General features: G+C 37.4%; 1 protein-coding gene and 1 pseudogene across 1 annotated transcript in view; one reads left to right on the forward strand and one right to left on the reverse strand.

The window, feature by feature from the left end:
* Nucleotides 1-80: 80 nt before the first annotated feature.
* Nucleotides 81-11945, reverse strand: LOC107523937 (profilin-1 pseudogene; annotated as a pseudogene).
* Nucleotides 11946-13412: 1467 nt separating this feature from the next.
* IDO2 (indoleamine 2,3-dioxygenase 2) overlaps nucleotides 13413-16873 on the forward strand; it is a 36506-nt gene continuing 33045 nt past the window's right edge. The window contains exon 1 of the mRNA XM_087813819.1: nucleotides 13413-13511. Within this exon, the coding sequence (XP_087669945.1) occupies nucleotides 13413-13511 (99 nt within the window). The remainder of the gene's footprint in view (nucleotides 13512-16873) is intronic.

The raw sequence follows: 16873 nt of genomic DNA on the forward strand, positions 1-16873 counted from the left end.
AATGCTATTCATTACATCAAACCCACAAATTAATATGTAAAAACTTCCTAATGGTACATTATAAAAGATTTCAAGATATTTCATCGGATGCCTATGAGTTCCTTGCATGAAAACAATAAAAAGCAATTATATTAGAAGTGTTATGATCTGTATAATATAATTAAAATGTAATAATAAAAACTGAAGTATAATAAAATGCCTAAAATTTGATTAATTCATAACTACAGTTAAATATTGCTCCAAATGAGACTTACTCCACACTGCTACCTTCAAGCAGGGCTAATAGATTCTGGTACTTTCCCTTTAGTAATTTTTTCAGAACTGTTTACTTGTCTACATTTTCTTTACCATATAAACTTCATGATAACAGGAGCACTATCGTTTACCAGCCCCATGCATCTCTAGTTCTTAATTAGATACATAACAGATATATTAGATGAATATTTTACAGACCGAGTGATTTCATGAATAAATCAATATGTGCTAACAAGTAGTCGCATTTGAAATATAATTTTTTCTAGGAAAGTCAGAGTTTTCAGGCACTAACACTCTGGCATGAATTTATTTAATAATGGAATCTAATAAAGTTAGGGCTGGAGAAATATTCAAAACCATATGAGACAAACTCATTTCAAAGATGACAGAGTTGAGACTCAGAAGAGTGAAATAACTTACTTAAGATCACACCATTAGTTGTAAATGGGAGGAGAACTTAACTTTTTTGACAAGTCTCATCTTTTTTCACTTGACTTGGAGTAAACTAGGTTAGAGAAGATGGAATTTTGGAAGTGGGTGGGGGAGAAAATGAGATGACATAGTAGGATCTCATGAGGTAGTAGATGGTTAGCCAGAAATTGGGTATTCTATTAAATATGAGAAGAGAAAAAGGCACAATGGTTGTATGGATACTAGATTAGCAAGCACTTTCAATTTATGGAATGCCCAGCTCTGAGGAGATGGGTTGAGTACACCCAAGTAAATTTGAGGAAGGAAATGCAGTTACACATTTCTAAAGTCAAACATCCGAAAATTATTTTAACATTGTTTCTCAAAGACACCCTGACCAAAGGAAATCAAGTGGAATCTTCCTGCTTACAACAAAATTTCATTTGATTTCCTAGAAAATACACCAAGCATCAATGGTATATGTTACACATTTACTTCTTTATTTTTCAGTCAATATTTCTGCAATGAATTTATATGTTTCTAATAAAAAAGTATGCATACTTGTATACATACATACCAAATACATATATGTGTGTGCACATGACTATAATTAAAAAAAAAAAATACATCTTCATTGATTTCAGAGAGAGGAAGGGAGAGGGAGAGGGAGAGATATAGAAACATCAATGATGAGAGAGAGACATTGATCATGCCCCCTGCACTCTCCCTATTGGGGATCAAGCCCACAACCCGTGCATGTGCTCTGGCTGGGAATTGAACCACGATCTCCTGGATCATAGGTCGATGCTCAGCCACAAGGTAATTGTGAGGATGGAATTAAACCTAGTGCTAAAGTGCTGTACACTGTAAAGTAGTACTAGAATGTAAGTAAGTAAATTGCTAAGCATCATTTATTGGCTCCAAGTCAAGATTTTTTTCTGTCCTTTCTGCTACACTGAACACTCTGGTTCTATAGCTACACATCCCAGGGCTACACATCAGGAGTTTCTCCCCCAGAGTTGGTTTTACCTAATTAGCATTGAATCACCTTGAAACTCAGAGCATCTTTGGTCCCCTCAGCAAGACCCTGCATTATATCTTCTCCTCTAGAACATCACACCCATCTGACATGGGAGCAGAGGTGGATAGAGGAAGGAGAAGGCAAGGAGCATTGTCACTGACATTTCACTGTTGCTTTGTAGGTGATGAACAGACTGAAACCCAGCTTCCAATTCTCCACAGAGAGTGTATACACTTATCCCTCAGAGTCTGTTCTCTTCTATCTGTCCAAATAAGCGATGCCAAGATTCTAAACACACTCATAGACCCAGAGAACAAAGTGATGGTTGCCAGATGGTTGGGGGCTTGGTGGGAAAGGTGAAGGGCTTAAGAAGTACAAATTGTCAGTTACAAAATAGTCACAGGGATGTAATGTCTAGCATAGGGAATATAGCCAATAATTTATAATAACTATGTATGGTGCCAGGTGGGTACCAGATTTATAGGGGACCACTTTGTAAGTTATATAAATGTCTGACCACTATGCTCTACATGTTAAACTAATATAATATTGAATGTCAACTGTAATTAAAAAATAAAAGATAGAATCACCTTTAACTTAACAACAACAACAAAAAGATTCCTGATTTCCCTTTAACTCATCTCTGGACTGGGAGAGGTATGACAAAATTCTGGATATGTTTCTAAAGAAATCCTCCTATTCTTTCTCCCCATGCCATGTGCTCTCTGCTCATCACAGTGAGTGGTCCTATGGGAGGAGAAGGGTCAACAGAGGGTGAAGGTAACGTCCTACCATAAGAGGTTTCAGCCTGGCCAGCATGGCTCAGTGGTTGAGTGTCGACCTATGAACCAAGAGGTCACAGTTCTATTCTAGTCAGGACACATGCCTGGGTTGTGGGCTTGATGTGCAGAAGGCACCTGATGAATGACTCTCTCTCATCACTGATGTTTCTATCTCTGCTTCTCCCTTCCTCTCTCTGAAATCAATAAAAACATAATTTAAAATAATAGGAATAAATAAATAAATAAATAAATAAATAAATAAATAAATAGAACTGCTATTTAAAAAAGAGAAAAGTTTTAGCTAAATGTAATAAATTCTTAGTAACATGGATCCTATATAAATAGAATTAATGATAATTTCATCCCTGCCTGTGTCCTAGAAAAATCAGAAATTTCTAGTGGTATATTCCTCCCCATGTTATTTTCCACAAGTGTGGAGACTTTAGCTCAAAATATGTATCTTTTTCATATTTTAGATAGAATTCAGAAAATTAAGTATTCCTTATCCCCTTTCTTCTAACTCCTTCTAATTAATTTTTGTACAATAAATGATTGAAGTTGCTTATGTGTAATTTATATCCTATTCTTCTCACTCTAATATGTTAAATATAATATGACATGGTATAGAGTAAGGGTCAATTCATATCGCTCTGAACTCCTTATATCCTTATCGAAGAGCTAGTGCAGAGAATTATTATTGGTCACCCATGAGTTAAAGATAAAAATTTACTCATTTCCACTGAATTGTTTTAGGTTACAATAAACAATGGAAAAGTCAGAAGTTCAGAAAGGCTTAAACTTTGTCATATAAACATGTACTTAAAATTATCTAAGGTCCCTGCCAAGTCTGAAATACAATGGCCCATACAATGCAGGACTCCCTCTCTAACACTTCTGGTAATAGAGCAAACTCCTATTTAGAGCTTACTCTTCTGATTACTGCTTCAACTGGTCTTCACTAGCTCATTTAATCTTCAAAGCAACTCCATGAAAATAAGTATTATTATCCCTCCATTTTACAGATGAGGAAAATGAGATGCAAAGATGTCAGGAAATATGTTCAAAAAACACAAGAGGCTAAGCCAGGTATAAACTCAGGTACTCTGGATCAAAAGATTGAGCTCTTAATTAAGATAGGAAGAAACCTACCCAGCTTCTGTGGGAATACTTCCAGAGAAGAGGAACTCATTAACATAGAAGCTTGAATCACCTTTGCATAAGTATTCTTCTAGTCACTTGATATTTAAAAATTAAAAGCACATTCACTAATTCTAATCAGTATATAGTCTAACAGGCAAAACATCATATTGTATTTCCATTGGTTGATTACCTTTCTAATTGTTAGGCTAATAAGAAAAATAATGTGAGATAAAGGCACACAGATTTATTCTCATTGGAAGGGTTGAAAGAAGTTTCTTACAAGAGGTAATATTCGATGGTTACCTTTAAAGTTTGTTACAATTTAACTGAAAAAAATAAGTCTCCTGAATTTCCAGCATTAAACAAACAAGCAAACATATAACTTTACTTGTCAGCCCAGCCTTATAAAGGTCAAGAAGAAAATATAAACAATATGAATTCTGCAAATGAAGATCAGAATTATTTAATATATGAAATCTTATCATAGAGTATTTATTTATTTATTTATTTATTTATTTATTTATTTATTTATTTATAGCATCTCATTTACTAAGAAAAAACAAAAAACAAAGATGTTTTCCAACCACACACGGGGTGGGGGGGGGTGGGTATGGGTAGGGGAAATTGTCTATCCATCCAGCCTTGGTCCCCAACTCATGTGGTTTTAGCAGTAATAAGGGATGTAGAGTAATGACTCCCCAAATAAGAATGGTATATGTGTGTGTATGGAAAGGAGAGGAGTGCAAAAGCTGTGGGGAGTGGTGCGTTGGAAGGGAAAGATGATGTCAGTACTGGGAACACTTGCAGGTGGGAGGTCATTTCATAACATTTCTCGTGGATCATACCACTATGGACACCTTCTTTGCCCATCAGCAGGACTAGCATCCTGGCAGTCATCCTGACAGTGATGTTGAAGTTGGGTCTCTGCCAGTGATCTTGGTACAAAGATCCATGGTAAATTCCCCATCCTGCAGCAGTGAGTCCCAGACCACAGAACATTTCTGGTCCCCATATGTCAGTCCATTCAAGAAAAATCTTGACTGGTCTTTACCAACCAGGACACCAACCTCACCTGGCATGATGCTGATAAATGTTTTCCTGGAGAAAGCAGCCCAGATGGAGGGCAAGTCCTTATAGCCCGTGATGGCCATGTCCTGACAGGTCCCTAGTGCCATGAGGTTGTCTATATAGGTGGTGCACCAGGCCAAGACACTGCTGCTGGAGCTGCCTAGGGCTGGAAGCTCAGGTGGGGAGAAGGGGGAGGGGAGGAGGGGTTGAGATACATGCTGTCCTCTAGGCTATAGCTCTGATGTCTGTGAGTCCTGATTTTTAACTGTAAAAGTAAATTTGATATTCCTAGAAGTTGAAAGAAAACCTCTCTATGAGAATGTAAGAATCATTACTAATATTTACATTTTTAATACACATATTAGTTGATGATATGTTAGCATATAAAACCTGATAATTTCAGCTATCTAAACTTTACTTTTCAATCTATAAATTCATAATGATAGTTAATAATTACTTAATTTTCCTATGTACCTCTTACTATTCTAACAGTTTCATATATATCAATTCACTTAATTTTTTCAATGAGCCTATGAGATAAGTACTAGTTAATTTTAAGGAAATTGAGAACTGATGGAGTTCGGTAGCTTTCAAAAGCTATACAGCTAGTATGTGGTAAAGTGAAAGGTTAAACCCCAGTAATCTAACTGGAACATGTCAGACCTCTGGAATATGTACTGTGCAGTACAACCTCCCCTGAAGGAAAAATTTTCCTACAAGTGAACTCTGCTCTTTTGACCTTAAAGGTCAAAGTACTGAATACTTGATTGCCATCCCCTCCCAGCTCCTGCGTGACTTTTTATCATGTTGCAGTAGCAAGAAGAGAGTGGAGATGGGGTGCAAAAGCACCTGTATTTGTTCCCATTACTGTGTGTGGGACAACCAGCCCAAGCTTTTCTTTTCTTTTTTTAATTTTTAATTGAATTTATTGCAGTGACATTGGTTAATAAAATTATACAGGTTTCAGGGGTACAATTCTATAATACATCATCTTTATATTGTATTATGTGTTCACCACTCCAAGTCAAGCCTCCTTTCATCATCATATTACTAAGTGCATATTACTGAGTGAAAGAAGTCCATCTGAAAAGGCTATGTACTGTATGATTCCAACTGTATGCCTTTCTAGAAAAAGCATAACTATGGAGAAAGTAAAAGGATCAGTGATTGTCATGGGTTAGAGGAGAGGGAGCAATGAATAGATAAAGCACAGAGGATTTTTATGGCAGTTAAACTATTCTGCATGGCACTATAATAGTGGATACATGTTATTATACATCTTCCAAAACCCATAGAAAGAACACCTGGAGTGTAAATTATGGACTTTGATGATGAAGATCTGTCATTGTAGTTCATCAATTGTAACAAACGCACCACTCTGGCATGGCAAGCTGTACTTGTGTGGGGCAAAAGATTTATGGGAACTCTCTGTATTTTCTGTTCATTTTCACTATGAAACTAAATGTTCCAAAAAATAAAATTACTAAAAAGCCCCCTGCTGTGACCTCAGATAATTCACATAACCTCTCTTTTCCATTTTTGCAGATCTAAAATGATCATAGATAGATCATTTTAAGTGCCTTCCAACTCTATGAGTCATTCATATATGTGATCTGCAAATTAATCCATAAAAATCAGTTAATAAGCTAGGTTAATTTAATGAAAATTTTATTTTATTTTATTTTTTAAAAATATATCTTTATCGATTTCAGAGGGGGGAAAGGAGAGGGAGAGAGAGAGATAGAAACATCAATGATGAGAGAGTCATTGATTGGCTGCCTCCTGCACACCCTCGACTGGGGATCAATCCAGCAACCCGGGCATGTACCCTGACCGGGAATCGAACCCTGATCGCCTAGATCCTCGGTAGATGCTCAACCGCTGAGCCATGCTTGGCCGGGCTCTAATGAAAATTTTAAACAAAATATCAACATGTGTTTAAAAGTAGAATAACATATTACTTTCAGATCATAAAAACAATTATTTTGTTGCAATAACTATTTTTATATATGTATATATTTTAGAAGTTTACAGTGTTTTCAATGTCATCCTTTCTTATCTATAACCTTGTCAGTAAGTTGAAACAGAAACTATTTTTCTTATCTTGTGGCTTTTGAAATGTTGGAGGCAGGGTAAATGTAGAAGTAGGTAATACCAGAATAACCTATCTTTTAAAGGTGTGTTTTTTAAAGAATGTATGTACAAAACAATCTAGATCTCCAAAGACAGTGAAAGCCTCATGGACCCTGGAAAGAGCTCCAGCGATCATGCTGATACAAACACCTCCGACCTATCCAGTTCTAATTGTGAACCACTATTTTTGACCGTTGACCAAATCCACCCAACTGCAAGATTAACTTGTAGGGAATTCTCTCTCAACTCTGTTCTCTTAGATTTATTTTAATCTCTTTTAGTATATGGGTATTTTTCTTTTTTGCTCTTGTGTAATAATAATGACTGTGTGTGTGTGTGCTTGTGTGTTTGTGTCTTATTTCATGTGTTAATTTGTCAGTTCCCTGTAGATAAGCTCCATGGCCTTTTCATTTTTCCATAGTAGCACTTAGCAATGTATTTAAAATATTGGCTGTTAAAATATATAAACACTGAGTTGACTCAGAGTATTATTTCATTAATGGGGTTAAACCTAATCCTATAAGCATCAGAATCTCTACCCTATTACTCATGTGTTCAGTAACCATCTAGTAGACAAACATACTGTGCAAGCTCCTTAGTTAGATAATAGAGTTAGAAAGATTAATTGCACCAATCCTACCTTCGAGGAGCTCACGAGTGGGCAACTGGACAAATTAATTATCTCAGCACAATGGAATAAGGGTTATATAAATATAAACAGAGCGCATAGGAGCAAAGAGCAGTGGTCCCTAATCCAGACTACAGGCCAGCAGAGGGAGAATGGGGTTTTCCAGGGACAAAATAGTGAAGGAGAGAGTCGCACTAGAAAGGGTTGTGGCAATAAAAAACTTTCTTAGATGAGGTAACTTATAAGTTCATTAGTATATTTAAAAGTGGAAAAAAAAGTTGAAAAATCCCCGTAAGTAAAAGAAGGATGTGCAAAAAATAGAGGTGTGGACATGATCTATTTGAGGAAGTACATGCCATTCAGCACAACTGAAGCATGAAAGAAGAATGAAGGCTGGTGAAGCTCAACCACGACTGGTTTCAAGAGTCATGCATTGAAGTCATTTCAAGTTATCCTGATTCACAGAGGGAGAAGTTTTAAAGCGAGAAATAACTTTATTATATTAGCATACTTGAATAATATTTAAATGAAGGGCTGCCCATTGTAAATAAATAAATATTTAAATGACTCTGGCAGTAGTTGGCAAAAATACAGAGGTAGGATAAAATGAGGAGTAATAATAAAGGCAGGGCAATAAATTTGAAGGTTGTAAAAGTAATTCATGTCTGAAATGATTGACAAATATGGGATTAGTTTTGAGGCAGAGATCAGTTAGGGATTTATTATGATATACTATTTCAAGGGTAAATGGCAAAGGCTTGAAAACAATGGCACTGGGATTGGAAATAAAGGGAAATATGATAAATAACAAGGCAGTAAGATGGGCAAGACTGGTGTTCTGTTGGATGTGATGGATAGATGACTTACAGTTTTCAAACTAGTCAACCGTGACAATAGAGGTGCTAGGGCCAGCTTCACGAATATTCAGCCTGTGCAGTCACATGGGGTCTTGTATGCAGAAAGGCCCTATACTTGGCTTATTGCTCTACTGCCAATGTCTTGAAATCCTTAACAATCTTGAGCAAGGGTGCTTAGTTTCATTTTTCACTTTGAGGGCAAATTACAGTGCTGGTTCTGAGGGTTACTATTCACCAGGACTTGGAATGATGAAAATTAGTTTTGTTCTCATTAGAAAATAAGTGACAAGTATAGCTTCTGTTACCGGGAGACTCTGCTGAGGCTCAGGACTGCCTGTCACTGTATCCAATTCAAAGGAGGCAGGGTTGAATCATATAAGGCATTTATTGAGAAGGCCGGCCAATCAAGAAGACAGGGAGCATGTGAGCATCCAAAACCTGCCTTAAGGAGTGGCCTGAGGGATAGGGCTATATGGGGTAAACTGAGGCTGGGAATGGAATGCAGATACATGCAGTCCTGGAAGAAATTCTTTTGACCTTGGTTGCCTGGGGATGTCTCCATAAGGTGATGTCTTCACTCTTTTGATCTTGGTCCCCTGGCAATGTTTAGATAAGGTGATATCTTAACCCATTGTTCTCAGCCACCTTCTTAATTGATTCAGTCTAGGGTCAAAGGGAGTGTAGGGCGCAAAGGCCTAGGAGAAAGAAGCCTAAGGAAAAAAACCCTTAAATCCTTACTTACATAAGTATACGTGTTCTACAATTTTATAAGTAATATAATTATATTCAGATTAATCCAGGTGCCCAATATTTGGAAATTATAAGTACCCTTATCACTTTGACTTGTCACTTGGCCGGGGGGCTCCCTGCTGAAGACCTTGAGCTAGTTGCTGGAAGTTCTGCAAGCCTTTGCCTCTGCTTTAATGGAAGGTATCTAGTATATGCTTGGTGTGTTAAGATATTTCATATGAAGCCTCTGTAAAGCAGTCAAGCAAAGATGGCAGGAGAGATTCAACTAGAAACAATGTTGGGATTCATCAGCCTAGAGATGATGGATGTTGTCTCAGAGTAGATTAGATCACCCAGGTACCTGGAACAAAGTGAGAGGAGAAGGAAGTCAGGACCTGAACTGTGGAGATTACCAACAGTATATACAGTAACCAGAAAAATGGGAGATAATAACCAAATAAGGAAAGTCTTGCCTCAAGGGATTAAGAGTGAGGACTTGGAAGTCAGATTGTTGGTACTCCAGTCCTAACTCCATCATTTACAAAAAGTATGTCCTCAGGCTTTTACTTAACTTTTCCAACCTGCAGTTTCCTCAAATGAATTATGGGACTAATAATAGTGCCTAATTTACAAGGCTGCTGTGGGGGTTCAGTGAGACATTTCATGGAAGATGTTTACAATAGGATGTAGCACAGAAGAAAAATCAGTGTGTTAACTATTAGTTTTTTTCTTATTAGTTTTTACTCTTTTTTCCCTTTCTTTTTTCTCTCTCTTTTTTTTATTGTACAAGATAACAAGAAGAAATATATGTCATAGGAGAAAGCAAGAGGAGAAGAGGGTTTTTTTAAAAAAAAAGAACAAGAAATGCCAGATGCCTGAATAATTAATCAAGGAATGGACTAGGAAATCCCATTGAGTTTATGAACCAAGAAGTGATTAATGAGTAATGAATGAACAAAGAAGTAACTAAGGTCAGATAGAAGCACATAAGGACACTGGGGTCAAGAAAATCCCAGTGTACTAGTACTGTTTGGGTCGATTGTTCTTGACAATTCAGATTTTGGGCTTTGTCAATTGGAAACTAAAACTATGTATATCTGATTTTTGTACCAGTAAATATAAAATGATATCTTACTTCTTTCTTTTCTGAACACTCCTTGGTCCATTTCCAAAAGGCCTTAACACCCAGTCTAAGAGAAATAAGCCTACTGTGATTCATTGGAAAGCTAAACTCCAACCCCTATTGTTAAAAGAGGAAGTTTCTGGGTACAATTAAGTATGACTAAGTTCCTTCTGATAAACAAGAAAGATGCCAAGCAGAGCTTTCTGGAGTGTACGGCCACTGCATTCCTTACTGCAAGGGCTGAGCTTACAGTGGACCACAGAAACTAGCACAAACCTCTACCCGGCATTAAGATTCCAGTTCTAAAAATATAGGGTCCACAATAAGACTCTGACAGAGTATTCATTTAACCAACATTGACTGAGCTCCAGACACTGGACTTGCTACTAAAGGAAAATGAAAAATTGGGTTAGATTTGGGTTCTACAAGGAGCTTACAATCCAACAGACAAGATGAGACAAATACGTCAGTAACAATTAAACCAGGCAGGACTTGATATGTGATACGAAAGAAGTCTGAGGTGATTGCAGAATTTAACACAGCTAAAAATGTGTTTGTGGATCAGATGATGGACACCCTCGAATGCTGGGCAAGGAAATTTCAACTTTATTCAATTTACAGCGAGGAGCTCTTCAAAGGTTTTATGGCAGGACCTAAGATGTACCCTGACCCACAAGTACTATGGATCCAAACCTGGTGAACATGAAAGATCAAAACTAAATAAGCAGACTTGGGGACCTAAATCATAGAATTGATGGTTAATCACATAAGAACACTGAGATCAAGACATAGTTATAATCACACTACAAATATTTATATGTTCAGGGTTGAAATAGAAAAAGGAGTAAGTGGTTTAAACAGAAAAGATATAGTCAGGATGGTAGGAAAGAAAACCAAAAAACCCATAATATTAAACAGAGATTTAGGTTCAGAGACATAGAAGCATGGAACAGACTGATGAATCTCAGAGGGAAGGGTGGAGGTGGAAAAGATTAACCAAAAAACTTACATGCATATGTGCATAACCCATGGACACAGATAACAATGCAGTGAAAGCTTGGGGTGGGATGGGAACTGGACGGAGAGGGGTAATAGGGGAAAAATGGGGAACAGCTATAATACTCTAGACAATAAAGATACATTTAAAAAATAAATTTAAAAAGGATTTCTAGAATGAGGGGGAAAGAGCATGAGAAAAATAACACTGTTATCTGTAACATGCTACACTTAACGGTATTTCCTACAGATGTGGAAAGGGGTTCAGAATTAAAATTCTCACTTTGGTCTTCCACTTGTTAAAAAGCCACATCACCGAGAGCTGACAGCATAGGGATTCTTACTGAGATAGGTCTGGCTGAGTCAACAGTTGCAAGATTCTGGGCTCAGACACAGTGAGTCAGAATTCTACTCCAATTCTAATGTGAACTCCCAGGATGACATTTGCAAGTCATTTCACTCTCATAAATCTCAGGTTTTTCATAAGTTTAATGAGGATATTGAACTAGGTCATTTATTCTATAATGTTCCTTTCAGTTCTGATATTTTATGATCTTATGCTTTTATATTGTTACAATAATTTCTTGAGAGGGTGCAGAGAAGTAGACAAAAAATGATGACTGGCATAAAAAAACCTGGGTCATTTTTAAATCGGAAATTTCAGGAAAGAAGATGATTAAACATACCAAGTGTGAGAAGTTGCATTTATTAGGCATAAGAAGCTGAACTTGGAGACTGATTGAATATTGGGCTGAGTGGAAACAGATACCTGAGGATGGCTGTTAGGTGTCTGATGAACCATGAATCAATTAGGCTATTTTTTGACATACAACCTTCAAAATTAAACCCTTTGTGGGAACTGTTAAAAGAAATATCAGAGCACTTCTTGCTCTTAGCTTTTATATTTACTTAAGAGAATAGGAGGGAGGAAGGAAAAGATGTGGATAGATAAATTAACTTCTGAATAAATTTGTTTACAGCCTATGACCTAGATTCGGGGCGACAGGTGGAGTCTTCAGAATTCTCACAGTGCAGATCTGTGGCCTGGAAGTTACCATTCCATATTATAGTGACTTCAAACCATGATGGCATTTTTGACAGGCAGCCTGATTTAATGAACAGAGCAATGGCTTGGAAATCAAGATACCTCATCTCTAATCCTCACTCTGTTGTTAATTAGTGGTGTGACAATGGTCAGGGTTATTCACATGGGTGTGCCTCGGTTTGCTAATCTGTAAAATGGATCTGGTAGTACCTACTTCATAGGTAAAATCATGCATATTAGTGATTCTCAAAAGATGTTTGATAGAAGTTGAGGGTTAAGTTAAATGATCTGTTCAGGCTCTTCTCAAGTTTGTTAGTATTTACTATTTCACTTTTTATTTTTATTTTATTTTTTAAAATATATCTTTATAGATTTCAGAGAGAGAAAAGGAGAGGGAGACAGAGAGATAGAAACATCAATGATGAGAGTCATTGATCGGCTGCCTCCTGCAAGCCCCCGACTGGGGATCAAGCCCGCAACCCAGGCATGTGCTCTGACCGGGAATCAAACCCCAATCGTCTGGATCCTAGGTAGACTCTCAACCGCTGAGCCATGCCCGGCTGGGCTATTTCACTTTTTAAATATATATATATATCCTCCTCTAATGTGCTTAAAGATTTTTTATTATGAAATTATGAACTATTGTTTTTTTTAAGTAAATTGAAGAAATTATAATCTTAGAATATATTGTTCAATATTATTCAAACTACATGCAAAACACTTCTGAGGTGTGATGTGCATCGAGTCCTGTTTCCTACTCTACTCACCACCAGTCACGGAAATATCCATCTACATGTAAGTCACTTCTGGTTTAAATAGTTACTCCTTTGGGATAAAGACCTAATTGTCAATGTTCACTGTGGGTCAGATTCCTATCAGGGTATTTGGAATCAGCCATAACCAACTTGTCTCTGGGTTTAAAACCAATCTTCTCATAATACAAGCCTATGGGAAAAAGAAAAAAAAAAAAACAACCAATTTTTTCCTGAGGTGCTTCTGTTTGCCTGTTTGTTTTAATGAGCAGTCTTTGTTTACTCAGCCTTGTGTCAGAGAAGGTCTGGAATTCAACCTCAGACCAAGGTTCTCCCCTGCTTCTGGGGTACTACGCAACTAACTGAAATGAAAAAAATGCTATTTTGAAGCTCCCTTAACCTGGGTCTTTGATATATTTGGAGCAGTTGTTTCTTCAGTAGCAGCTTCAGTGCAGATACTTCAAACCAAATTATGGAACTTCCAAGTCAGAATTTAAAGACAACACCATCATTATCTTTAGGAAGATTTCACATTTCTGAAGACTGTGGTTTTCTTCTTCCAAATCCTCTGGTAAGCATAGAGCCTTTGATCAGGTCAAAATAGGTTTGTTGAGTTGCTGATTTGTTATTTGTTTGTTTGTCTGATTTACGTAGTCATTAAGAAAGATACAATACAAATACCAAGTCGCTGACCTAGGAAGAATACTACACATAATGCATGGCATAATTACCAACAAAAGAGAAGTGATAGCTACAGCAGAGGACAGTCCAAATGGAAGGTTTTAATGCCAGGTTTTTGTTTTGTTTTGCTTTGTTTTTGTAATAGGTTGTTGGTTCAAGAAACTTATGAGAAAATCCAGTGGTTATCAAAAAAAGACAGAACTTAGGTAGAGATCAATTATATGAGTTAACCAGTTTGTCTTGACTTGCTAGTGGGACAGAAAAGAACACAGGGGACCTTGAGTGCTTTTAGGGCTGGTAGGAAGGATTAGATATTTACAGAGAAGAGGAAGAAAATGTTGAGAAAAAAGAGTACCTATTTCTTAATTCAGCTTAAGGTTCAACCTGTAATGTAATTCTATTTGATCAGTTAACCCTTATCAACACAGTTTCCTCTTTGAATGTAGTCTGAGGCCTACAAAACTGTAAGAATTCATAGAACCCACAACCGCTACCTTCTACATTTTGGCTAGCTGAAGTTTAGAGGAAGTGGTTTGTTCAAAGTAACATTAGAGACAAAAGCAGAACTAGTGCTCAGGACTCTCAACATTTTCCCATTACATCATAAATAAGGGGCAAGGCCACTCAGTTAAAATCTAGGGATCCAATGTTACTATCATTGCAATAACTTATTAGATCCAAGTTTTTCCTCCCATAGGCCTAAACTGCCATTTAACTGTGATTAAAGAATGGTCTATAATTTAATGGGCTTTTATTTTGAACTTCTACTCTGACGTTTATTTATTTCTGAGTGTTACTAGAGGAATACAGATGAAGACAGGATCCATTCACTGGTCCCAAAAGCTCTGATGTAGAGCTGTTAGTTATGAGACCAAGTGAAAAGTCTTTGAGTAACTTGGGCATTAAAAGTAATAACTTCAGGGTGTTATGCAGAGTGGGATTGCAACCTTGAATTACAGGACTGTTTTTTGACACTGCCACTAGGGTCTCCAAGAATCTCTGTTTATTAGGAACTGATAGTTCCCAATGAAACTCCCAAGATGTGGGATTTTCGTGTTAAACCAGGAAAGTCCTGGGCAAACCAAAATGTGTCAGTTATCTTAACTTGCACTTCTAAACTCTTGGCTCTTTCAATGAGTCACAAGTATTGCCAGACCCTCAGCTTTCATACCTACTGGATGGAGATCTAGTGCTGCCCCCACCCACTGGATTGCTATGGAGCATGAAAGCACTTTGATAAATGCAGTGCAAGGACTAAGAAGCCAGTTCTCCTGATCCTCAGTCCAGTGCTTGTTAAAAACGCCATTCTGTGTGTGTAATTTGACTCAGGAATATTCCCATTACCCCTAGTTCACACAGAGGAAAAGTCCCAGAGACCAACAAGCTTTTATTGGGACTAAATGTGTACACTGAGGCTGAGGAAAAATATTACAAAATATATAAACTTTGGGTAGGGCCACAATTATTGAGTTCCTCTCTTTGTTATTTCTTTTTTTATATAAATTAAAGACAGAGAGAGAGAGAAAGAGAGAGAGAGAGAGAGAGAGGGGGGGGAGAGAAACAAGAACATCAAGTGTTTGGGATGTTCTGATTCAAACCATCTTTGTCCTGTGATTTGGTTGATGGATATCCTTTAGTAGAAAGTTCCATATGAAATTGCCATATAAAAAATTTCATATAAAAAATTTCCTGGCAAACTGGGTCTACTCTATTATAGTCATATGCCAGGTCTCTGAAACTGTATTTGTTTGGTTCAGTTTTAGTTTCCTCTCATTTGTGTGAAAAAGTTAAACATCTCCCTTTCTGGGAAGAGGTAGGGGAAGTAAGAATCTGCTTTGGGCTATCCACTCATCAGGAGGGACTTTGTCATCAGCCTGGCCAGGCAGCAGCACTGTTGCAATTTATGAGAAGGGTAAACATCAGTCACTGACTTTGCTAAGGGCACGAATAAGCTTTGCTTTCTTTTCATTTAAAGCAGGTGATGGGAGGGCTGTTCCTCTAAGTCAACTGGCTCAAAGATGCTCTTTCATCAAACTTAGTTGGTTACTGTGTTTACTTCACAGCTTCTCTGAAAATACAGTCAAGCTATGAGACTAAGCAAACATTCTGGGTTTGGGGAGAAGAGGCTGACTTGGCTTCAGATTCTCTACTCCACTATTTCTATAAACGCTCAAGCATTTCCAGGATCCAGTGTTTCAGTTTGGAAAATGTATACATCTCAGACTCATGTCCATAAATAGGACATGAAAATCTTTTACCAGATTGAGTGTGTGTGTGTTAGGTTTGAGTAATTTTTCTTTAGTCAGAAGGAATCTGAGGAATTTAACTTGGCAGGAAAGGAGGGATCAAGTTGATTATAGTAGGAGGTTAGATTGGAGTAGAACTGAGTTCTTGAAAATTAGCCTCAGAAATTTGGATTTTATACATCTGGTAAATGACATGATGCAACTGGAATTTGAATATTTTCCAAAAAGAATGTTAAGTGCAGTGCTGGTTAGAGCAGTAGTTCCTGGACTGTACACCACAACCAATCAGGGAGCTTTAAAAAATATTGATGCCAGCCTTGGCCATCAGTATAATTCAGTTGGTTACTGCATTGTCCTGATACTCCAAGGTTGTGGTTTGATGCCCAGTCAGGGCATATACAAGAATCAACCAATGAGTGCACGAACAAGTGGAACAACAAAAATCAATCTCTTTCCCTCTCTCTCTCCCTCTCCCTCTCTTTCAAACCAATCAATAAATTTTAAAAAATTTAAAAAACAAACACCTGATGTCAGAGCCCCAACCAGAATAGTTAATTCAGAATCTCTAGCCTAAGTGGCTCGGTATTTGAAAAGCACAGAGTACGTAAAGGACGGTGCAGGCCCAAATGAGAAATGAGGGCTCGGCTCAAAAGGCTGGGTGTGGAATTAAAGGTCCTGTGTCTATGAGGAACACTAAGAAGGGTCTTGGAAGTAGTTTAAATACAAAACAAAGGAAAAGAGGACTTTTAAATGCGCCATGGAGCAGAAGAAAAGAACTGGTGCAAATTGTCATGGGGATGTAAGAAACTTTATTCTTTATAGTGATCAAGCAACAGTTTAGAAAAATTAAAAAACATATATACTCTCCTGTAGAAATTCAAAACGCTTAATAGAAGCAACGGACTCTAGCTGCTTAAGAGGAAGAGGGGCAAAATAATTGCCGCAGGAAGCTATAGTTTCCAGGTAGAAGGTAAAGGTAGGAGGAGTCAGATATTTCCCCCCAAAA

The sequence above is a fragment of the Miniopterus natalensis genome, chromosome 2 (genome assembly GCF_054644295.1).
Source record: "Miniopterus natalensis isolate mMinNat1 chromosome 2, mMinNat1.hap1, whole genome shotgun sequence".
Taxonomy (NCBI): domain Eukaryota; kingdom Metazoa; phylum Chordata; class Mammalia; order Chiroptera; family Miniopteridae; genus Miniopterus; species Miniopterus natalensis.